Source organism: Cherax quadricarinatus, chromosome 74, assembly GCF_038502225.1.
Source record: "Cherax quadricarinatus isolate ZL_2023a chromosome 74, ASM3850222v1, whole genome shotgun sequence".
Taxonomy (NCBI): domain Eukaryota; kingdom Metazoa; phylum Arthropoda; class Malacostraca; order Decapoda; family Parastacidae; genus Cherax; species Cherax quadricarinatus.
Genome location: NC_091365.1, coordinates 6,441,067 through 6,465,917, shown reverse-complemented (window position 1 = coordinate 6,465,917; position 24,851 = coordinate 6,441,067). Strand labels below are relative to the sequence as shown.

General features: G+C 41.0%; 2 protein-coding genes across 8 annotated transcripts in view; one reads left to right on the top strand and one right to left on the bottom strand.

The window, feature by feature from the left end:
* LOC128700200 (uncharacterized) lies at positions 1–12,968 on the top strand. 2 transcript variants are annotated; one of them, XM_053793251.2, is made up of 2 exons: positions 1–153; positions 9,511–12,968. In XM_053793251.2, exon 2 carries the CDS (start codon positions 9,530–9,532, stop codon positions 10,205–10,207), a length of 678 nt encoding a protein of 225 aa, XP_053649226.2. In that variant the 5' UTR covers positions 1–153; positions 9,511–9,529; the 3' UTR covers positions 10,208–12,968. The 2 variants fall into 2 exon arrangements, with proteins under 2 accessions (XP_053649226.2, XP_069956854.1); XM_070100753.1 differs by lacking the exon at positions 1–153 and adding an exon at positions 4,561–4,637.
* A 4,124-nt stretch (positions 12,969–17,092) lies between these two features.
* LOC128700201 (sodium/hydrogen exchanger 9B2) overlaps positions 17,093–24,851 on the bottom strand; it is a 98,960-nt gene continuing 91,201 nt past the window's right edge. For all 6 annotated transcript variants that reach the window (XM_070100749.1, XM_070100750.1, XM_070100747.1 and 3 more), the window contains one exon: positions 17,093–21,858. The gene's annotated coding sequence lies outside the window, so the exon portion shown is untranslated. The remainder of the gene's footprint in view (positions 21,859–24,851) is intronic.

Genomic DNA, 24,851 nt, shown 5'->3' with positions numbered 1-24,851 from the left:
TAACGATATATTCACTAACTGCTACCTGTACGACAGCCTGTGAAGCTGACCGCAGATATTTCTTGTGTTTTCTGGGAGCATCATCAGTACAGCTAGCGACGCTGAGGGAGTTGGTTGTACGGAGCTTCCTCTTGTTACCCACTTATTCAGAAGGTAATTAATACAAAAAATAATTGCTGTAAACCTACTATCGCGCTCGAGGGCGGTCCTATTTATTTTAACTCTTTGCAAACTTCCTTCACTGATGGTAATTGTTAGCTTGTTTTACTCCTATACAATTCTTTTTCTCGTTTAGATCATACATTGTGTTCCTTTTCCTAGGCTTTAAATCGGTATTTGTCTATTTAAGTTTTTTTTTTTTTTGGAGGGGGGCGATTTTTTGTCTTTATTCAGTTCCTTATTGAGAGAAAACTGATGTTGACAACAAAATGGGTAAGAGATTGGCTATTTCGACCTCCCACTGAGGTCCTCTTCCTTATTTGTATCAATTTCGTTAATTTATTTGTGCACCTGTTATCTCGCCCGTCACCCTACAAGACAGTGAAGAATTGGTCTAATTTATCTATCTAGAAAAAATTAGAAACGAGTAACTAATCCTCCTTGTGTGTTATGTAGGACATATCTGTTCTATAAATCTAGAACCATAGAGGAAAATGAAAATAAGGCAACAACAAAGGATTTTATGGAACGTATTCAGTGTATCTACCATTATTGTTGATACACGAATGGAAATGGAAATAAGTCACTGTCTGACTTTTTTGGGTTATCCTAGGTTCTTTACACATATGCTGTTATGTATGATAATTCTGTAACTGTATTTGTGTATACCTGAATAAACTTACTTACAAACTAGATAGCCAGTAAAGTACATGGTTAATGGAATTATTAGTGATGTTGCACGTTGGATGACAAGTTGATCCCATGGATCAGAAATCTTCCCTATGAGGATAGACTGAGGGCCCTGAATCTGCACTCTAAAAAGGCGTAGAATTAGGGGGATATGATTGAGGTGTATAAGTGGAAAACAGGAATTAATAAAGGGGATGTAAATAGCGTGCTAAAAATATCTAGCATAGACAGGACTCGTCACAATGGTTTTCAATTGGAAAAATTCAGGTTCAGGAAGGATATAGGAAAGCACTGGTTTGGTAAGAATTGTGGATGAGTGGAACAAACTCCCGAGTACCGTCATAGAAGCTAATACGTTGTGTAGTTTTTAAAAATAGGTTGGATAAATACATGAGTGGGTGACTACCTACCTGAAGTCTACCTGGAGGGCATTCCGGGCATCAACGCCCCCCGCGGCCAGGTCCACGACCAGGCCTCCTGGTGGATCAGGGCCTGATCAACGAGGCTGTTACTACTGGCCGCACGCAATCCAACGTACGAACCACAGCCCGGCTGATCCAGTACCGTTTTTAGGTATCTGTCGAGCTCCCTCTTGAAGACAACCAGGAGTCTTCCGGTAATGCCCCTTATTGCTGGTGGGAGGCTGTTGAACAGTCTTGGGCCCCGGACACTTATTGAATTTTCTCTTAGTGTACCAGTGACGCCCCTACTTTTCACTGGGGGGTATGTTGCATCACCTGCCAAGTCTTTTGCTTTCGTAGGGAGTGATTGCTGTGTGCATATTAGGGACCAGTCCCTCCAGAATCTTCCAAGTGTAGATTATGATATATATCGCCCGCTTCCTGGCCCTCCCAGTAGTTAAGGTGTTTGAAGGAACTTATACATGCAGTAAAGGTTCTCTGTACATTCTCTAGTTCTGCAATTTCTCCTGCCTTAAATGGGGATGTTAATGTATAGCAGTATTCCAGCCTAGAGAGAATAAGTGATTTAAAAAGGATCATCATTGGTTTAGCATCTCTTGTCTTGAATGTTCTCATTATCCATCCTATCAGTTTTCTCGCAGATGTGATAGTGGCATTGTGGTCCTTGAAGGTGAGGCCTTTGGACATTACCACACCCAGGTCCTTCATATTATTTTTCCGCTCTATTGTGTGATTGGAGTTTGTAGTATACTCAGTCCTGGTTATTATTTCCTCCAGTTTTCCATAACGGAGTAGTTGGAATTTGTCTTCATTGAACATCATATTGTTCTCTGTTGCCCATTGGAAAACTTGGTTTATATCTTCTTGGAGCTTTGCCGTGTCCTCAATGGATGACATTCGTGCAGATCCTAGTATGATACAGTGCTGTGGTTTACATCTCTGTCTGATATGAGAATAAGGAACAGGATAGGTGCGAGTACTGTGCATTGTGGGACAGAGCTCTTCACTATGGCAGCATCTAATTTAACTGTTGACCACTACTCTGTGTGTGCGATTGGTTAGAAAGTTGAAGATCCATCTGCTTACTTTGCCGGTTATCCCTTTAGTACGCATTTTGTGTGCTATGACACCATGGTCGCACTTGTCAAAGGCTTTTGCAAAGTCTTTGTATACTACATCTGCATTGTTTGTTTTCCAGTGCATCTAGGACCATATCATAGTGGTCTAGAAGTTGCGAAAGGCAGGAGCGACCTGCTCTGACACCATGTTGACCTGGGTTGTGCAGTTTTTGGGAGTCCAGGTGGTTTGCTATCGTGCTTCTTAGATCTCTTTCAAAGATTTTTATGATGTGGGACGTTAAAGCTATTGGTCTATAGTTCTTAGTTGCTGCTTTGCTGCCACCTTTATGGAGTGGGGCTATATCTGTTATTTTTAGTGACTGGAATCTCGCCTGTGTCTAAGCTCCTTCTCCATAGCATACTTAGGGCCGTGAGGGGGGTTTCTTGCGGTTTTTAATGAACACCTAGTTCCACGAGTCTGGGGCTGGGGCTGAGTCCATGGCCATATCGTCGATGGCTTTCTCAAAGTCTAGTGGAGTTAGGGTTGTCATATCTGGCCTACATTGGCAGGGTTTTGAGGCTCATTCGTGAAAAAATTGTTTGGATTGTCTATCTTAAACTGGTTAGTGACTCGCTGAACACTTGAGTCACATTGCGATTTCAGTATCTCGCTCATTTTTGTTGTCTGTGTAGGATCCGTCTTGTCTGAGCAGGGGCCCTATACCAGAAGTAGTTTTTTTACTTGTTTTTGGCATATGAAAAGAAATATTTTTAATTTCTTTCAATTTCATTAATCGCTTTTAGCTCCTCTTGTCTCTCCTGGATCCTGTATCAGTCCTTTAACTTTAGCTCAATGTTTTCCACTTGCCTGGTTAGCACTTCCTTCCGTGTATCATAATCTGGCATTCTTGGAGTTCAATGATTCTTCTCCTGTAGAGGGAGCGTCTCTCTCTCTCCAGTTTACTTCTCTTCTTTTGTATTATAGGAATTAACCTTGAACATACTTCAGCTACCAGGAGGGTGATCTTTTCGAGGCATTAGTTAGGGTCCATGTAATTTAAGATATCCTCCCAGCATGTTTCATTTAGGTATAGTTTACCTGATCCCAGATGATGTTCTTGTTGTTGAAGATGAATTTGGTAAAGGTACCCTCATAGCTGTATGCATCTTGCCGATCAGGACTCCTGTGCATACAAGTCTGGACTTAGATTAGATTGTGATGTGTGGGTGGGTGAGTTGGACCTGACTAGCTTGTGCTACTAGGTCGGATGCCGTGCTCCTCCCTTAAGCGAATGTGACTGACCTGACCTGGTCAAGGCATTAGCTTAAGCCGGTGGGAGAATTGGACCTGCCTCGCATGGATCACTAGGCCTGCTGCAGTGTTCCTTCTTTATGTTCTTATGTATTGATAGGCTTCCGCAAGTGTCCAACACAATTTTCAACACCTTCAAAGTTACCCCAGAGAAAATTCCAATGAAGGAAGAACGGAGTTCCTCACCGGCCACTCCACAGGCTCTAGACAAACTAGCCAGTGACTTCATTCATGTTGATTCGCCGGTACTTCCGGCCCAGGTCTTCTCCAGATGGTGACCCGGCAGTGGCCCCCCGGGTGAGGGGTGACGATCATCTTTCTTCTTTCTTGGCCCTCCGGTTGGAGGGTGTCGTCTTCTATCTTGCGCTGACTTCCCGGAAGAGAAGCGCAGTCGGGCAGAGGCAGCAGTTACAGGGTCGATTGGAGCCACTCCCCAGCTTTAGCGGACAGCAAAGTGCTGGGGAAACTTATCTTCATGGTGAATGGTCATGGATAGTCGTGCTAGAGGAGGGTACCGTCTTCAAGGTCCCCATTCTGAAGCGTCCTGAATTTCCTCTTTGAGGTGTACTCGACTTCCACAAGGTGTTGGGTGTTGGCAGTGAGTAGTCTGGTCATGTCTGCAGTGGTGTAACAGTTTGGTCGTAGGTATACTTGACTGTTCCGTCCTGGAGGTGCTGATGGATTTCTGAAGACAGCATTGTGTTATTATACTGCTTGGTTGTGTAGAAGTATACACTCTTCAGGTATCGGACTTGTTGTGGTGCAGCAGTGTTAGTGGCACCGTGAGGTGCATCCGCAGTTTCTTGTGTTTTTGCTTTCTTGGCTGGTGGCTGAACTGGTGAAGGCGAGATTTCCGACTGGTCAGTTGCTCTAGCAGTGGATGCAAGCGGTAGTGGACTCTCATTGGTGGGGTTTGCCGACGTCTCAGTGGTCTCTGATTGGTCCATCTCTGTGTCTAGTGGAGGTTGTGACAGCGGTGGAGCAGCGGTGATGCTGGTAATATTTGCAGTAGATTTTAGGATCTCAGTGGAAGGTGGTGATGCAGGGAATGTGAGGCCAGGCATATTATTTAGTTTGAAAAGTTCATTGATGGTGGTGTTGAAGGAACCAGGCTCAGCTGCATTCTGTACATGAGCATACATAATGCAATAAAGAATCTTGGTGGAGTCGGCAGTAGGTGCTGGCAGGGAAGTGGTGGGAGCAGCTTGCGTGGCATGTAGTATCTTGGTAGTGTCTGCTTGAAGCTTGGCGATAGCAGAATATGTGGTTACTTGTGGGTTGGGTTTCTTTTGTTGTTGTTGTTGTTGTTTCTTGAGTATGTCTCTTCTGGTAGGGCACCTGGCAGCAAGAGTATGGTGGTCATTCTTGCAGTTCAAGCATTTAGGTGGTGAAGCAGTAGTGCAATTCTTGAAGTCATGACCCTCACGGCCACAGGTGGAGGAGAACTTCTTGTCCTTGGTAGGACAATCATTTGTGGTGTATAAGTATGAGTAACAATTATAGCACTGTGAGATATGTTGGAATTTCTCTGCTTCGATGAAGGCTGGGTTGATGTGGAAGTAGTGAACAGCCAGGCCCTCAGCGAGAGCTCTGGCTGCCATGTTGACGTCACTGAAGGTGACCTTCAGTATGGATGAAGCATTTAGATTTATTGTACCAGAATAGATTTATTCTGGTACAAGTACACACAAATAGTTACATAAATTGTCATACATTGCAGCATGTGTAGATTACTTAGGATAACCTAAAAAAGTCAGTGACTGCTTTCCATGGGGGTTCTTCCCCTCCCCCTTCTTTACTGTCTTTTATTTCACATACATAATTTACACAACTTACCTTTGGTTATGTCTACATCAGCTGGCACTGCAAACTCAAAAAGGTGTGGTAGTACAGCCAAAGTTGTGTGGTAGTAACATTCAAGAGTATTGATTTTGTTGAATGTGCCATTGATGTGTGACCCTTCTTAAATGAAAGAATGATAAACGGATTGACTGATGCCAGTCTCGCTCTCAGGTGCATGAAATTCAAGTGTCTAAAATGTTAATACCTGAGCGAGAACACGGGAGGCAGACACTGGGCCGGGGTGTCAACGGGACTGGCCACAAGCAGTGACCTAGCGGTTTCAAGACCCTCCAATATGCTATACCGTTACCGTAGCTTTCCCACTTGTCGAGGGAGGTGCCGTAGTGTTCCCACCTCTCGAAGGGGTGAAGGGCTCTTGATCTGTGGACGTGAATTTATCCTCCCCTTCCTTGAATTAATCCTGAATGCCTTTCGTTCTTCAGGTGCTCTGTGACCCCTACGGGTTTCGCGCTTCCGCTGATTATAATAATATCGTTCCTAGGTGAACTTATTATTCTCATTTGCATCATGGACGGGTGCCTTGATGATAGTGAAGGATTCTTGTTACAAGGCATTGGAATTATTCTCCCTTTCATTAGATCAAACATGACCCGTTCAGTGGATTTTTTTTTCTCATTATTGGACGGAGGCCAACCGCTAGCTTACCGGTCCTTCCCGTAAGAAGTTTACATACGCACAAGGCAACCCAATACAGCAGGCCAACCTTTCTCGACCCCGCTACCGCCCATACCACTGACAGCAACCACACAGTGACGCAGCAAGTTGACTTCCACCCCTTGATGCAAATGAATGCCTCCTGATTCAAGGAACTGGAGCTACGCTCCCCTTCCGATCAAACCTGATTGCCTCCTAGCCTCATATTCCGTAGACACTGTGATCCTTGCGAGTTTAGTGCATACCAGTGCATATAATAACCCACTCATTCTGAGGAAAATATTCACATCTTCCTCTGCAACAGTTCACACAATTTGTGACTATGTTGAGAAAATTGTAAAAAAGAAAATCTGTTTTAAGTTATGCTATAACCTGCAAATTAGAACACAAAAAAAGATGATTACTGGTGGTGGCACATTTTTATAAAGGAAGTTGACAAATTCGAATGTTTTTTCCCTTTATTATTGCTTCAATCATTTTCATCTTTCCTTCTTGGAAAGGCCAAAAAGCCAGCGCTTGCTGAGGCAAATTGGACAACAGGTAGAGGCGCTGGCATACCTCCTTCACCTTGGGGTACCATTGTAGTGGCAGACAAGCACCTCTTCTCCAGTCGTCCAACACTTCTAGAAGTCTTGATAAATTAGACACATGTACAACACTGATTACATCCACTCAAGGCTGATGGACTGATTACCTCAAACTACTCCTGTTCTTCACTATTCTCCCCTGTATGGACTGATGAAACCACGGCGTGGCGAAACGTTTCCTCAATAAAGACACCGAAGTCTTGCACGTGTCTAATTTTTATCAACTTGTCGGTTCTTTGAACCATTTATCTATACACTTCTAGTATTTTACATACCCCTTCTTCAGCTGAGGTGAACTCGTGTGGTTGCTACTCGGCAACTTACTTCAGCCTGCTTCTGGAAATGAGTATTGCTCTTTAGCTTCAACAAAGCAATGCTTTCCCAAGATCAAACAGCGTGATAGTGTCACAGCCGTAGACTATACACAAATTAAAACAAATTGACATCTGACCCAGGCATTCTGCAGTCAATGAATGTTACACATTATTTGAGTCCTGTTGGATATTATTTTTTGTTTGGCCTAAGGGATAGATCGAGGGAACTAAAATCAGCCGTTAGGGGTCACAGCTCTGGGAAAATGGGGAAGCGATTAGATTCGATGGAAGGAAAAGTATTTCCAGTTCTTTCCATCAAGAGCCCATTGTCGGCATCAAGGCACCTCCTTTGAAGGGAGATTCTTATGAACTGATGTTTGTGGCTTCCTTTGTGCCTGCTCACATGTGGAGACCTGTTTCTATAATTTTTATGCTCAATATTTAGGCGTTTAAACCCTTATAGGTCATATATCTTCTGTGAAATATAAGGAAATACATTTTTTCGCTAATATCCCCCTCCCCTCAAAAAAAAAAAAAATGCCGAATATGTAACTTCGACAAATAGAAATCTTGTATTATATAATTATACAATGAATGATTTCCACTGAAGAGCATCCTTCACCTCTAACAATTATTTAGCTTATTTCCATTTTATAAACTTCTAAGAACTTAAGCTACTGGTTTTCATTCCACTTTGTTTTAATGGTGTTTTAGTAGCATAATTATAGGTTTTCAACTTCTGATCTACTCATTAATTTTATAGTCACTAATAGAGGATTCTATGACCGGTCTCTGCATTCTTGGAAAGCTGCATATATTTCCACACCTGTTATTCCTGTTCACTTACTAGTAAGCAGGTTATGTGAGTGTTGGGTAATTATTGTGGGCTGCATCCTGGGAGAGGACTTATATAAGACGTGGTGTGGGTTGTGTAATTTTATTGCGGGACATTTAGTCTACCAGGGACTTCATTAATTCACGTGAGCTGGTAGACTCTTTTGGAGTCTTTTTCTTGCCTCTTTTTACTTTTGTCCTGAATACCATGACTTAGACCATAGATATTGAGCAAATTGATACCTCTATTTGCTAAATATGTGTAGTGTTACTTTAGTTGGACAGTAGTATACGAAATTTCATGATAGTGACCACTTCTCCAGTATTGTTTGCATCCGTAAAACTATTCTAAGACCTGTTTTCCATTGTGCAAATCCAACTTGATACACATTTCGACGTACGGGGCAATGAACAGGCAGACACTGCTGCGCGGTCAGCAGTACATGACCTACCAATTTCCTATCGAGGTGTTCCATTTCTGGACTATTTTCCTGCAATAGCTACCCACCTTCGCACCCGTTGGCAACAACGTTGGTCAACTCTGCTCGGTAACAAACTTCATTCTATTAAACCGAGCATAGGTTACTGGCCGTCTTCTTGTCATCAGTGCCGAGGTTGGGAGACCACTCTCTCCCGCCTTCGCATTGGCCACACTCGTCTTACTCATGGAGAGGCACCCTGTTCCTCTCTGTGAGCAGTGTCAAGTTCCAGTATCGATTAGCCACATTCTGTTAGACTGCCCTCTCTATCAACGAGCACGCAGAATTTACCTCCAACGTAGTCTTCGTTCTACTACTCTCTCTTTACCTTCCCTTCTTGCTGATGGACCCTCCTTTAATCCTGACTCTCTCATTGACTTCTTGACAACGACTGATTTACTCCACAAACTCTGATACTTTTCGCACTCCCCTCAGCCCTTTCTAGTTCAGTCTCTTGCTGCCCTTTACTCTTTCACCATCCACTGCCCCGCTGTTGTCCGTAACCTATTACTCATCCATCTCCCTTTTGCCACCTGATGCCCTCGCTTTCTTCCTGCCCTGCAGCGCTGTATAGTCCTTGTGGCTTGGCGCTTCTTTTTGATTATAATAATTATAATCATCACTGTCTCCTTCATTAAAAATTTATCACATTGCTGCATCTCTTCTCTCAGCTGCAGAAATCACTATCCCCACAAACTTTCGGTAAACATTTTAATAAACTTATACTCTGTGCTAGGGTCATCTAACTCAGAATGTGCCACTTGAGGCCTGTGTGAATGTAGTCGAACCACTGTCCGCTTGTGTGAGTTCACTAAATAGGACTGGAGGCAAGTGAAGGGTTTGATGACTTTGACATGCTGTTGGAGCATGAGCAAGGTAACATGAAGTGATTCAGAGAATCATGTTAACTGTATTTGTCCTGGAGGTGGGAAGTGCAGTGCCTACATTGTGGAAGAGGGGTGGGGATGTGGCAGTTCAGAAGGCTATTTGAACTGTGATATCAGAATGCTTTTGGCAAGACAAGGACTGAGTGAATGACAGTAAATGTATTTTCTCTTTCCAATTACCTACCTTGATAGGAGACAGCCAGTGTGTTTAAAAAAATCAATCACCCATTAATTATAATGTTCATTTTCAGGTGGAAGCAAGAGAACATAATGGAGAGTATTGCTGTTGCTGCACCTGCCATGACCCTATCTGCAGAGGCACCACTTATAAGTATGCTCCCAGAAATTGAGGACACAGCAAGTCAAAATATTCTCAGTAGAAAGCGTAGGACAAATTTCGCTGACATTTCAGATCTTAATTCCGATGGAAACTTCCAGAAAGAGATGGTTTTTGCCTTTGCTGCTGCTATGTTATCCACCATCCCAATTCTCCTCGGAAATGAGAATGACGTTAATGCTGGAGTCAGGAAAAAGCGACAAATAGGACCTTACCAGGAGCTCCATGATCCAGACTTCAGATCATACATTTCTTACACCCAATCTCCAGAAGAGTTCAGTACCATGCCATTTTTCTCAGGATATACCTACAAGAGGATCATGACCTCTTCCCCAGGCACAGACTTCTTCCACATTCACAACAGCTCAACGACGACACCTGATACTGACAAAGATGCTACAGCACCCCTAAGAGAAGAGACTGGAGTGGTGAATGATGCTCTAGGTGAGCTCCTGAAGGATCTTTTGAAATGGTCCCAGGAGAAGGTGAAGAACAAGCCACTGTTACCCTTGCTGATTGATCTTGCACTAGACAAGTATTCAGGAAATCCAAACCCTGCTGATAAACTTGTTAGAACTGCATACAAGAAATGGAAGAACTACTGGTACTGATTGAATAGTACTCTAGCATGTGTTAGAACTTAGTGACCTTTCTCTCTCCATATGCAAACAAATTATAATCACATCATAAATTGATAAACTGGGAAGCAAACTACAAGCATTCAAGGGAAACCATTTTATCAACAATTTTAACCTTGATTATGCTTAACCTGATTTTAAAGACAGTTCTTAAAATGTGTAACTGTTGTGCAAGCTTCCATGACTGAAAATCTCAACTTAAGAACCTAAGCGCCTAATCAACAAAACTGGGATCTAAGTGTCGAGTGCATTCATTTTTTTTCCATGGATTGAGGGGGTTAATGTTAATCACTGCTGTCATTGTCTTCATTATAATTCATCTTCATTATTTCGTTATGTATTTCATTCTCAGTAGGAACCAAATGGGGAACACCTTCCTGAACTTCTCAGGTAAAGTTTGGGGCATTCAATAAATGTAAACATGCATTTTTTTTTATTTACCCAATGGGCATTATTTCGATTAACAAACTAGATTAAGTATATGGTGTGGCTACTCTGAATGAATTTTAATGGAAATTAATTTTCATGATCACAAAAAAAATACACGTTGTCTTTATACGTATATGCTTCAAAACTGTTGTGTTCCGAGTGATTATGTGTGAGTGAGGTGAAAGTGTTGAATGATGATGAAAGTATTTTCTTTTTGGGGATTTTCTTTCTTTTTGGGTCACCCTGCCTCGGTGGGAGACGGCTGACTTGTTAAAAAAAAAAAATACATTAAACTTGTAAGGGTCAGTCTATACAGCAATAGCAGTTTGCTTAACACCCATCACATTGGATTGCATTTCAAACGGTGATTTTGCTGCACTATTAGTTCAACTTTAATCCATCCAGTTTATTTGAATTTTTTTCTTACGGGCAGTGCCACACAGGATGGGAAAGATTAAACTTAATTTTAACAGATTTATTCAGCACTGTATGGCCCTTGTGGTTTAGCGCTTCTTTTTTACGATAATAATAATAATAACAGTGTTGAATGATGAAGAAAGTATTTTCTTTTTGGGGATTTTCTTTCTTTTTTTGGGTCACCCTGCCTCGGTGGGAGACGGCCGACTTGTTGAAAAAAAAAAAAAAATAATAACAGATTTATTTGCATTAAATTTGGGGACTCCTTGATGCTAGTGAGGGCCTCTTGGTCCGAGGAATTGCATCTATCATCATTAGTCAAAACCAAGCACTAAACCCACAAGGGTCATACAGCACTGCAGGATAAGATGTGCTAAGATATAATATGCTAGATCAGAGACCAGTGAGGGTGAAGAGTATGCCAGAAGTAGAGTCAATCAGGGGAGGAGGGGTGGCAAAGGGAAAGTATAATCAAAGTTGGTGTAATAAAGCCATTGATGGGAATTACATCTAGCCTCCCTTTCCTTGGACTGAACCTAATTGCCTCCCATTCCTCCAGGTGCTGTATAATCCCTACTAGTTCAGCACTATATATGCAATATTTATGGAGAAGAGCTAAAGCTGTAAGGCTCATATAGCATATGGAAAATGACAGGCACTCATGTTCCACCCAAGTAAGGAGAGGGGGAGAAGTGTTTTTTTTTTTTCTGATCAAGGAATCTTCCTTGAGGGGAACAGCTTTAAACTATTTTGGAGGAGAACTTGGTTCTGTCAGAGCCAGGAATTACATGAAAGATCTTCAATAGAAGACTGTTACTTAGGAATTAAAAATGCATTGAAATTTATCAGATTTTAATAGTTATAACATGTTACATGTTTACAACTGTTTCTATAATGTGCTAATACCAACAGGTCTAAAATTTGAACAAGTATATGCAACATTATTTACAAATTAATACATATCTTTTGATATATTTTTTATATAAAACTTACCATATGTTCTTTTGCTAATTAAATGTGGTGAAACACGTTTGTTTATGAAGTACAATACAGTAGTTTGAAATATAATTATACACTTAGAACTGTGCATTTCTTCAAAAATATATCCAACACCACGTTTCATTTAATCGTCAGAGACTCGTTAGATTTTTCTTGTGAACTGGACATATAGGATGGGGAGGAAAGGTCAAATTCTAATACGTTCAAAAGTTTATTTTGCACGGCAAAGTATGAGAAGACTACCCAGTTCACTCTTCCTCCTAAACCAAAACGACACCAGAGAACTTTGACTTAATTATGAATTGAACCAGTTACAGGTTTAAGACTAAGGCATATGATCATTTAGTGATTCAGTGTGGACACCACATATTTCTATACTTACTGATGTGCTTTCAAGGGTGTCATCTTCATATTGGTAAGAGGCTCTTGATCAAAGGAATACAACCTACCCTCTCCATTGAATGAACATTCTTACTTCCCATTCCTCAGGGACTGTATAACCCTGGGATGCAGGCATTCTGACTTTAAACAGAAACTAACCCTATGCACCAACTTTGTAGATTTTACTCTTGCACTCTCCCCTACTCCAACTAATCCCAAACCTTGCACACTCCTGCCCCTCATTCCCTATGCACATCCCTCCCTCCAGCACTGTATGACCTTTTTGGATTTAGCACTTTATTATTATATAACCCTGGGTTGCATTTAACCATTTAGTGCAATTTTTTTTTTAAGTATAATGAAGATTAACATTTAACCATAAAGACAATCTTAATAAGTTCTTTAAAAGTTCATTAGATTGAACTTCAGTCACTTCGTTATTTAAATCAAAACTAAGTACTAATTCAGTTACTTCAGCTCTACATATCTTTTACCTTTGTCGACATTGCTGCTGTATCTGTGGAAGCTCCCCTCTACTAAAATTCTTTATGGGACCCAGAAACTATTATCATCAATTTACTAACCTTACAAGCAATCTTTTAACTTTAGCTTCCAAATACAGTACATACATTGGAACTTGTCAGCTACAGTAGTCAATGTTCTCAGGAATGTTTTGTATACCCTATTTTTATATTGTAAATAGTCATGTGATTCATAAGTCACTTTTAACAAATCATCATCATCTTTCAACGTACCAGCTGTATCCCATTGAGGTGGGGTGGCCCAAAAGAAAAACAAAAAGTTTTGCCTTTTAAATTTAGTAATATATACAGAAGGGGTTACTAGCCTCCTGCTCCTGGCACTTTTCACAAATGTATGTTGTTAATCCTCTCTCAATAACAAGTATACCCACACTATGCTAATCTCTAACCAAATTTGAAGCGACTCTCCCAAATATATTATTATCCCTTAACTATTAAGCCATTATTACAAACTATAGAGTAAAATATTGAATATCTAATCTTCCACTCTTTACCTGTCTAGACTTGAGTAGTCTTTAAGTACTAGGTGAAGTCTGCCCGAAATGCCTCGGCATAAGTGGCTTTCTTTGTACCAATCAAATTATGAAATGTAAATACACTGTAACCTTTGCAAAGAAATAAACTTTTGATTTGATTTGATTATAGAATGTTAAACTCATCTTTTCCACTCTATAGTCAATGTGGAGCAAACTACTATCTGTCTTTCCCCTAAAAATGCCAAATAAGGCAAGCTGCAATGGCTATGTAAGTCAGAGGGTTACCAGTTGAACAGAGCAGTCATTAGGGAATTCTTGTTGCAAGGGTTTAACCCTTGAAACTGGCAATATGACTTGTCCTTAATTATTATAATAAACAATGAACCTAAAAGGGTCATACAGCATTTGTCCTAAAGTGCATCTATGGAAGAATCTTTTAGACAACAGCTAATAAGCACATCACCATATCTAAAGCATGAAATTCATGTAAATATGCACTCATTTTAATAGCCAAACAATAAACTCAATTGGTGGCTAATTCCTGAATACTGGTGCAATACACAAATAACCCGCACATAAAAGACAGAAGCTTACGACGACGTTTCGGTCCGACTTGGACCATTGACAAAGTCACACTAACAGGGGAGGAGCAGGACGGCTATATATAGGCAGGAAGAGGTGGAGGTAGTAGTAGTGGTAGTAGTAGTAGTAGTAGTAGTACAAGAATTGTATATAATACCGACAGGATGAAATGACACACGCACAACACCCGGGCATCCTCACCGTAGACGTTTCGCCATCCAGCCAGCCACTGGATGGCGAAACGTCCACAACAAAGACAACCAGACGCCGCACATGTGTCTAATTTCATCAGTAGTTGTAGTAGAAGAAGAAGAGGTAGTAGTAGTGGTAGTGGTAGAAGTGGGAAATAAGGAAGACGAGCCAGTCAAATATAAAGGAAGGGGAGCACTGCAAGAGAGCTAGAAACCCACAGAGGGAGAGCAAGCGCACCGAGGTGCGTGAAAGGGGAAGTGGTGAAATAAAATAAAGAAGGAACAGAAACACGAGACAGGAGAGAGAAAGACAACCCAGAGGAGAAAAGGAGAGAGGAAAGGGGAAGAGGAAGAAGAAAAAGAAGAAGAAGAAGAAGAAATGAGGATTCAGGTTAAGTCACGGGTGTTCTGAAGTTTGGAGCATTTTACAATGTAGTGGGAGAGGAAGGCATCTACAGAGACGAAGCCAGGGCTAAGGTTCATACAAGGAAAGTTGTGTATAAGAGAGGATTCAACTAAACGGCGACTGTTCGAGTTGGAAGTAGGGAAGACAGTTTTAGCAGAAGACCAGTCAATAGGATGGCTATGATCTCTGACGTGACAGAAAAGAGCATTGTTAGTGTCGGCAAGCCTAACACTATTTTTGTGCTCCCTAAGTCTGTCAGAAAGAGATCGACCAGTTTCTCCAAAGTATTGAAGAGGACAGGAGGAGCAAGAAATAGAGTAGACACCAGGAACATCTGTAGAGGGAGGAGAGGTATGAACGAGATTAGTGCGAAGAGTGTTAGTCTGGCGGAAGGTAAGCTTGATGTCTAAGGGACGGAGAGAATTGTTGAGATTAGAAAGACCGGAAATGTAGGGAAGGCAGAGGATAGAAGAGTTCCCATGAGTAGAGAGTTTGGGAGAGAAGAAATTGCGTTTAGCACGTGAGAGGGCAGAGTCTATGAAATGGGAAGGGTAGCCAAGACTCCAGTCTCTTCCAACCTTTTCTTGAAGCTCTTAACAATCTTGCCCCTTCCATTAAGTTTAAAGCTGAATGGGAATCTAATTCCTTACTTCCTTTCCTTGATGTCCATGTCCACCGCTCAGATACAGGTTTTTCCTTTTCCGTTTACCGTAAACCTATGCACAGTGGCATGTACATTCACTACTTTTCCTATCATGCTTCCCCTGTCAAGAAAAGTGTTCTTATCTCCCTCTTTCTCCGTGCCCTCCGCATCTGTGATCCTCAGTTCCTTCCAGCAGAAATTTCCACTCTTTATAATTTGTTCTCCCGTCTTGGCTACCCTTCCCATTTCATAGACTCTGCCCTCTCACGTGCTAAATGCAATTTCTTCTCTCCCAAACTCTCTACTCATGGGAACTCTTCTATCCTCTGCCTTCCCTACATTTCCGGTCTTTCTAATCTCAACAATTCTCTCCGTCCCTTAGACATCAAGCTTACCTTCCGCCAGACTAACACTCTTCGCACTAATCTCGTTCATACCTCTCCTCCCTCTACAGATGTTCCTGGTGTCTACTCTATTTCTTGCTCCTCCTGTCCTCTTCAATACTTTGGAGAAACTGGTCGATCTCTTTCTGACAGACTTAGGGAGCACAAAAATAGTGTTAGGCTTGCCAACACTAACAATGCTCTTTTCTGTCACGTCAGAGATCATAGCCATCCTATTGACTGGTCTTCTGCTAAAACTGTCTTCCCTACTTCCAACTCGAACAGTCGCCGTTTAGTTGAATCCTCTCTTATACACAACTTTCCTTGTATGAACCTTAGCCCTGGCTTCGTCTCTGTAGATGCCTTCCTCTCCCACTACATTGTAAAATGCTCCAAACTTCAGAACACCCGTGACTTAACCTGAATCCTCATTTCTTCTTCTTCTTCTTCTTTTTCTTCTTCCTCTTCCCCTTTCCTCTCTCCTTTTCTCCTCTGGGTTGTCTTTCTCTCTCCTGTCTCGTGTTTCTGTTCCTTCTTTATTTTATTTCACCACTTCCCCTTTCACGCACCTCGGTGCGCTTGCTCTCCCTCTGTGGGTTTCTAGCTCTCTTGCAGTGCTCCCCTTCCTTTATATTTGACTGGCTCGTCTTCCTTATTTCCCACTTCTACCACTACCACTACTACTACCTCTTCTTCTTCTACTACAACTACTGATGAAATTAGACACATGTGCGGCGTCTGGTTGTCTTTGTTGTGGACGTTTCGCCATCCAGTGGCTGGCTGGATGGCGAAACGTCTACGGTGAGGATGCCCGGGTGTTGTGCGTGTGTCATTTCATCCTGTCGGTATTATATACAATTCTTGTACTACTACTACTACTACTACTACCACTACTACTACCTCCACCTCTTCCTGCCTATATATAGCCGTCCTGCTCCTCCCCTGTTAGTGTGACTTTGTCAATGGTCCAAGTCGGACCGAAACGTCGTCGTAAGCTTCTGTCTTTTATGTGCGGGTTATTTGTGTATCGTTCCAGTCACGGTATTGTGCCTTTTTGTTATTTATATACTGGTGCAAACTTGAATTACAAAGGGGACAAACACAAGATCCAATATTTGGGCAAACAAGGACTATAGCACTTACTTGGCCCTACTTCAGGAAGTTTCATATGAGCATTACCATACAGTACCATGGAGAATGTAGGTAAACTCTTAGACCATTTTTCCAAATAAGCGAGCCTCTGGTTTTCTTGTTTATAACTGCAAAATGTATAGTATTTTCTATCAACAGAATGAGTTTGTACCCATGTATTGCACTGCTACTTACACTAATCACAGTTACAAATATCTCGGTTTGTATGCAATAGTGAAAATGAAATCTAAAGGAAGTTGAATTTTTTCACAAAAAGCAGACATAAGGATAGTTAAAATACAATGTGAGTTGTCCCAGACACTAATGACATATAACATAGTAAGTGGAGTGAAAAAACAATTGAACCAAGCTTGCACTATGTTACCTATTACTCTTAGGATTTACAATCATAAATGTACTCCAATACACACTGCAACAGGTTTATATCACTGGTGCCAAAATGATGTTCCTGTGGATTCAATAGTATTGTTCTATTTGTAATTCTTATTTATTTGTCATGTATATGCTATAAAACCTTAAAGAAAACCAAAAGTATAAAAATTAGTAGTGCACAAGTTTATATATAATAACATCAAACTACAGGTCCACATTCCTTTATCTGAAATTCGAAAAGTTCCGAAAACCAAAGTTTTTTTGTGGAGTGTGGGGCGTCAGTCATCTCTACACAACTCCAATGCCGCCAGTTGTCTCAGTGCTTGTAGTGTTCACACGTGTGACTGCTGTTCACTGATATTTTGTTTTTGCTTTTTATTTTGTGACTGTGTTTAATTTCTCTGAATGTCAAAAAAAGCTGTAGATACCCCTATGGGTAACAGTGAGAAAAAGAAAAGGAAGCATCTGATATCAATAACACAGAAAGTAGAGTTGCTGCAGAAGCTTGATTGTGATGTCAGTGTGGCCTCTTACTGAAGAATATGGTGTAGGAACTACCACTGTTTATTTAAAGAAACGGAAAGACAAGTTACCGAAGTATTACAGTGACAGCTATGACCAAAAACTAATGAAAAATAGGAAAACACTGCATGGGGCAAAAAACGAAGATCTTGATTGTGTGCTAATGGAGTTACAGGAAGCTGACATCGAAGAAATACTGAACACTGACAATGATGCACCTGTTGTGCATTCTTTGAGTGATGGTGAAATGATGTTAAGTACAAATAATCAATTGCTGGCCTTGAACAACATGCATTTATGAGTGAGCAAGAGATTATGGCTATTTACTTAGTTTGAGAGAGATTGCTTAGACAGAAACCTATGTTAATAAGACAGATGACACTTGAAGTTGTCTTTAAAAACACAGTCTGTCAATCGTCTTGAGAATCATGTTCCTGGTCTATAATTATCCCAATATTTCATATCAATATATTACTATAAATAAACTGTAGTAGTATTTGTAGTCTTTATTTACCCCACTTAGTGTGAGTATTCATACGTTTTTGCTGAAATTTGAAAAATTCCGAAATTCGAAACACTACTGGCCCCAAGGGTTTTGGATAAAGGAATGTGGCTCTGTACTTTAACTATCACACCTTTGGACATTCTTGAGTTTCAACAAGTGTCACAGCACAAACATTATCATAAGAATGAGCAGTGAAGAGAAATATATAAACTTTGATGAAACTGAAAACTGAGAGATGTCTGAAAAAGCATAAAGCTGGCAAGGATTAATGAACGCACTGTATGTGAGAAAACACCGGCCATCTTGGTGGGATATGGCAAGTGTATAAAAAAAAATTACCATTATATAAAAGGAACTGAATATTGCACATCTTAAAATTTATTCCTTATAAGTACTGCTTTGCAGATACTATATTGTACATAAAATAAGCAGACTTTGTAACATACTAATTATAATTACCACATATTACAAATAAGAGCATAATTTTTCTTTCAAGGCTTTTTATTAATTAATTAATTAATGTACTTGTAAATGCTGTATTTGACTTAAGTAAAATACCTTATTTTTATACTATGTACATTATGAACAATGAATGCTATAATCTGCTTAAAGATAACTCAAAAAAAGGATTACCAGAAATTTTATTAGATAAATATTTTTTGGTTAACAATCATTTTAATTAAGGCCAATTTTTAACTTGTTCCAATAAATAGCCAAGAAATAAGTTACAAAAAGTGACTGAATGCAAAATGCTTTTATAAATAACAAAACAAGGCACAATACTGTGACTGGAACGATACACAAATAACCCGACATAGAAGAGAGAAGCTTACAATGACATTTCGGTCCAAGTTGGACCGAAACGTCATCGTAAACTCCTCTTTTCTACGTGCGGGTTATTTGTGTAAATGCTTTTATAAATAAATTATACCAACTATGGATAAAATAACCCCCACCTACTACAATGATCCCTTCCCTTGTACACTCCTAACCTTCAAACATGCCTTCCATTATATATTCCTAACTGAAGCACTGTATGACTTGGTATGGGTCTAGTATGTAATCTGATTACATTATTATTATTATTAAAAATCGAGGAGAAGCATTTGAAACATAGTAAGTAATTCAATAAGTTTTCTGCTGCTCATAACAGTTCAACAAATATGCACATACAAACAAACTAGGCCACATGTCTATCAACAAGAACCTTTGACATATAGTAACTTGCTATAAAATGCATCTACATACAGTAGGTGTCATACATATGCATGAGTATAAACTCATCACAAAGATAATGAGAACACTTGCCATAAACTGCTTTAAAATACTGAAATATGTAAGGGATATTCATCTTGCCAAGTATTTCTCATGATTTACCATGCCACTGGATGAACCCCTTATGTCATAAGATTACATTATGGAGGATAGAAGAGCCAGCACCCTCCCATACCTGCTAAAAGGCACTCAAGAGTTTGGAGATAATGGACATGTCCATGCCATGAAGCTTGGGCTTAATAAAGTTCCACATGTTGCATTGGATTTAAGTCTGCTGAGTTAGCAGGCCATCAATACAGAATGAGATATCACAGTCGTGTAGCCAGTATTGTATGTCTTCGGCAGTATGGCAAGGAGCATTATCATACAAAATTTGCCCTGTTACTTCTTGAAACTGTCAGCAAATAGTCTGCTTAAGGAGTATTTATGAGCATACATATATGACACCTACTATAGGTTTGTAAGTACGTGTTACTAAAGCGAAACTTGCTGATTCTGCTAATTTAGTAAAGATTCACTTTGCTGAATTAGCCGAGTGTGTAGAAATTTTTTGGTGTAGTTCTTTGAAAATCATATTAAAATTTGACGTGTACTATTTCATTAATTTTAACACTAAATTTAGGCTGACTTTTGACAGGTTGGGTAGGATCACCAGTAACAAAAGTATATTAATTTATGCAAAATTAGGTCTGACTGAAGAATAAAAAGTCACAGTACCGTGGCTAGAATAATTCACAAATAACCTGCATGTAGAAGACGGGTCCAAGTTGGACTGAAACACCGTAATAAGTTTGTCTCCCACATGCAGGTTATTTATGTATTGCTAGGTCAGACTGTCAAGCTATAATGCTAAATTTAAAAATTGTAAATATTTATTTACTGGAAAACAAATATGTATTTAAAAAAAAATTACAGTTTGGCCTATTAGACTGATTTGGGTTACTAGACACACATGTAAGTACAAAAACTAGAGAATAATATTCAGTTATGAAAAAATTGACATCCTGAGCAGAAAGCACAACCTAGCGTTTTAATACACATAAAAGCCCCTTTTGGGTTTAGCGGCTTATTTGATTATACAATTATTGTTAATGTACATAATATCAAGTTTACAATGTATAGCACTGAAATGCATGGGAGATACAGGCAACAATAAGTTGATGCTAATTGCTGCACTGAATTCAGTGTAAAACAGGAAGTCCCAACTTACATGCAGCATTCGTGGTTTTTCAATTTACGAGAGTCTGTATAGGAAACAATAGGACGTTATATAATGCAGCTCAGTTGTTGGTTCTTAACCCTTAAACTGTGCACAGGTCTGAGCTTGACAGTCTTGCTTGCTGTGGGTAGCATTTTGAACTAGAAGTATTTTGGTCACTATGCAATCTGAGAATGGTATTCCAGGATCCCACCAGCCCAGACCCACCTCTACCTCAATGCATGAAAAATGAATGTTCCTATATTAATGGAGGAGTGCTGAAACCCATTGGGGTCATACAGCACCTGGGGGACTAGAAGGCATTCAGGTTAGATATAAGGAAACAGAAGTCAGATCAAATTCCTTGGATCAAAAGCCCATCACTGCAATACAGAACCTCCTTTAAGGGAACAAAAGTATAGTATACATTATTATTATTATTATAATAAAAAAAGAAGCGCTAAACCACAAGAGCTAAAGTATAGTACAAAATAGGTTTCTCCTTCTTTCTTTCAACATACCAGCCATATCCCACCGAGGCAGGGTGGCCCAAAAGAAAAAACTAAAGTTTCTCCTTTTAAATTTAGTAATATATACAGGAGAAGGGGTTACTAGCCCCTTGCTCCCGGCATTTTAGTCGCCTCTTACGACACGCATGGCTTACATAGGAAGAATTCTGTTCCACTTCCCCATGGAGATAAGAGGAAATAAACAAGAACAAGAATTAGAAAGAAAACAGAAGAAAACCCAGAGGGGTGTGTATATATATGCTTGTACACGTATGTGTAGTGTGACCTAAGTGTAAGTAGAAGTAGCAAGACGTACCTGTAATTTTGCATATTTATAAGACAGACAAAAGACACCAGCAATCCTACCATCATGTAAAACAATTACAGGCTTTCGTTTTACACTCACTTGGCAGGACGGTAGTACCTCCCTGGGCGGTTGCTGTCTACCAACCTACTACCTACAAAATAGGTTTTTATTACAATTAAATATCAGCACTGTGTGGGGTAATATTTTGTGAAGGGATTCAGGGAAACCAGTTAGCCGGACTTGAGTCCTGGACGTGGGAGTACAGTGCCTGCATTTTAAAAGAGTTTGAGATATTTGCTGTTTGAAGTGACATCTAAACTGTCATATCTACACACCTCTGGCAATTATTATTATTATAATCAAAAAGAAGCGCTAAGCCACAAGGGCTATACAGCGCTGCAGGGTAGGGAAGGAAGCAAGGGAATTGGATGGCAGAAGGGAGGGGGGATGATCAGCAGGTTACAGAAAACAGCGGGGCAGGGGATAGTACGGGGGTAGAGGGTAGCAAGAGATACAAGTAGAAAGGGCTGAACGTATCAGAATTTGTGAAGTAAGTCAGTCGTTGTCAAAAAGTCAATGAGAGAGTCCGGATGAAAGGTGGGTCCATCAGCGAGAAGGGAAGGTAAAGAGAGAGCAGCGGGGCGAAGACGACGACAGAGGTAAATTCTGCGTGCTCGTTGATAAAGTGGGCAGTCCAACAGAATGTGGCTGACTGATAATGGAGCTTGGCAATTCTCACAGAGAGGAGCAAGACGCCTCTCCATGAGATATCCATGAGTAAGACGAGTATGGCCAATGCGAAGACGGGAGAGAGTAGTCTCCCAACCTCGACACTGGTGATAAGAAGACGGCCAGTAACCTATACTCGGTTTAATAGACTGAAGTTTGTTGCCGAGCATAGTAGACCAACGTTGTTGCCAACGGGTGTGAAGGTGGGAAGATATTACAGCAAAATAGTCCGTACATGGAATACCTCTATAAGAAACTGGTAGGTCATGTACTGCTGACCGCGCAGCAGTGTCTGCCTGTTCATTGCCCTGTACGTCAACATGACCAGGGACCCAACAAAAAACAATATCTTTATGCTTAGTAAAGATGCGGCGTAGCCAAAGTTGGATACGGAGGACTAAGGGGTGAGGTGTATCAAATTTTTGTATAGCCTGTAAAGCACTAAGGGAGTCTGAGACAACCACAAATGATGACACAGGCATAGATGCAATACGGATAAGTGCTGTAAGGATGGCATATAATTCAGCAGTAAATATACTAGCTGAAGATAGTAAATGCCCTTGTACGACGCTGTCCGGAAACACTGCTGCGAATCCTACGCCGTCAGAAGACTTAGAGCCATCTGTGTACACAGCAATGGCATGAGAATGAGAGTGAAAGTGGTCAAGAAAAAGAGAGCGGGAAGCGACCGTAGACAGTTGGGCTTTCGAGCAAGGGAGGGAGAAAGAACAGACTCGAACAGCTGGAACTTCCCAGGGGGGTAGGGAAAAGTGAGATGCTACATGTACATAGAAAGGTGGTAGTTGAAGAGAAGACAAGAGCGAATGAAGGCGAAGAGAGAAGGGACGGAGTAAGCAGGGGCGGCGAACAAATAAAGAATGTCTACTAATATCAGTGACCATTCTATAAATGGAAGGATTGCGGAGATCATGAGAGCGTACATAGTAGCGCAGGCAATGGGCATCACGGCGATCGGATAAGGATGGAACGTTCGCTTCTGCATAGAGGCTTTCGACAGGGGAAGAGCGAAAAGCACCAAGGCATAAACGTAATCCTTGGTGATGAATGGGGTTAAGGCTAGAGAGAGTAGCAGGAGATGCCGCTGAATAGATCTGGTCACCATAATCAAGTTTCGATAAAATAAGGGTGGAATGTAGGTGAAGGAGGGTTCGACGATCAGCTCCCCACGAAAGATGACCAAGGGTTTTAAGAAGGTTCAGCCGGCTGTGACAAGTTGCCTTCAGAGAGGTAATGTGAGGTTTCCAGGATAACCTACGATCAAAGAGGAGGCCCAGAAACTTGACTGTATCACGTTCAGGGATACGTGAGCCATAGAGGTACAAAGGATGATCAGAGATGACAGAGCGTCTAGTGAAAGTGATTTGGTGGGTTTTAGTGCTGGAAAATTTAAACCCATGTGTGGTGGCCCAATTGGAAACACGGTCGACTGCATGCTGGAGAGAAACTGTAAGGAGGTGACAGTCAGCGCCTGCACAGGCAATAGCGAAGTCATCAACATAGAGTGATGACCAAATATTTGATGGAAGACTAGAGGCCAAATCATTAATAGCAAGGAGAAAAAGTGTTGTGCTCAGAACACATCCCTGGGGGACACCTTCAGCTTGGACAAAGTCCGGGGAGAGCACATTATTAACCCGAACACGGAAATGCCTGTCAGTTAAAAAGTTCTTAAGGAAGGATGGTAGATTGCCTCGAAGGCCTAAGGAGTGGGCTTGGGCTAAAATATTATACCTCCAAGTTGTGTCATATGCCTTCTCAAGGTCAAAAAATATGGCAATAACTGAGTGGTTATTCGCAAAGGCATTACGAACATACGTATCCAAGCGCAGTAAGGGGTCTATGGTAGAACGTCCCTTACGAAAGCCATATTGACGAGTGGAGAGACTGTTGTGTGTCTCTAAATACCACACTAAACGTCTATTTACTAGACGTTCCATTACTTTGCAAACTGCACTGGTAAGAGCAATGGGACGATAGTGGGAGGTTTCATGTCCCGTAGTGCCTGGTTTGCGGAAAGGGAGAACAATGGCGGATTTCCACAGCTGTGGAAGAACTCCTTGTGACCAAATAAGATTGTAAAGGCGTAATAGGACTGCAAGGGCTGACTGATGTAAATGTTGTAGCATACGAATATGAATGTCGTCGGGCCCAGCTGCCGATGATCGACAAGCTGAGAGTGTTGCCTCCAGTTCTTGAAGTGTAAAAGGGACATTATACTGTTCTTCTCTGAGAGAAGAAAAGTCCAAGGGTGCTAACTCTCTGGCAGACTTTGAGGAAAGAAATGAGGGGCATAGATGGAGTCCCTGAGAAATACGGACCAGATGATTGCCAATTTCATTGGCAACATCTAGTGGGTTTGCTATATCAACACCGGCAACCCGCAGAACAGGAGCCGGGTCAGGAGAATATTTACCACTCAGTTTTCGTACTTTTTTCCAGACTGCACTCATAGAGGAAGCAGAGGTGATGGTGGAGACATAATCTCGCCAGCAAGTGCGTTTAGCGTCACGGATGACACGGCGAGCGATCGCACGCTTCTGTTTAAAATCAAGGAGTCGCTCTGTGGTTCTATTGTACC

Bases quoted from the DNA above. Each gene is read 5' to 3' on its own strand.
- LOC128700200 (XM_053793251.2), top strand. From the start codon at position 9,530: ATGGAGAGTATTGCTGTTGCTGCACCTGCCATGACCCTATCTGCAGAG.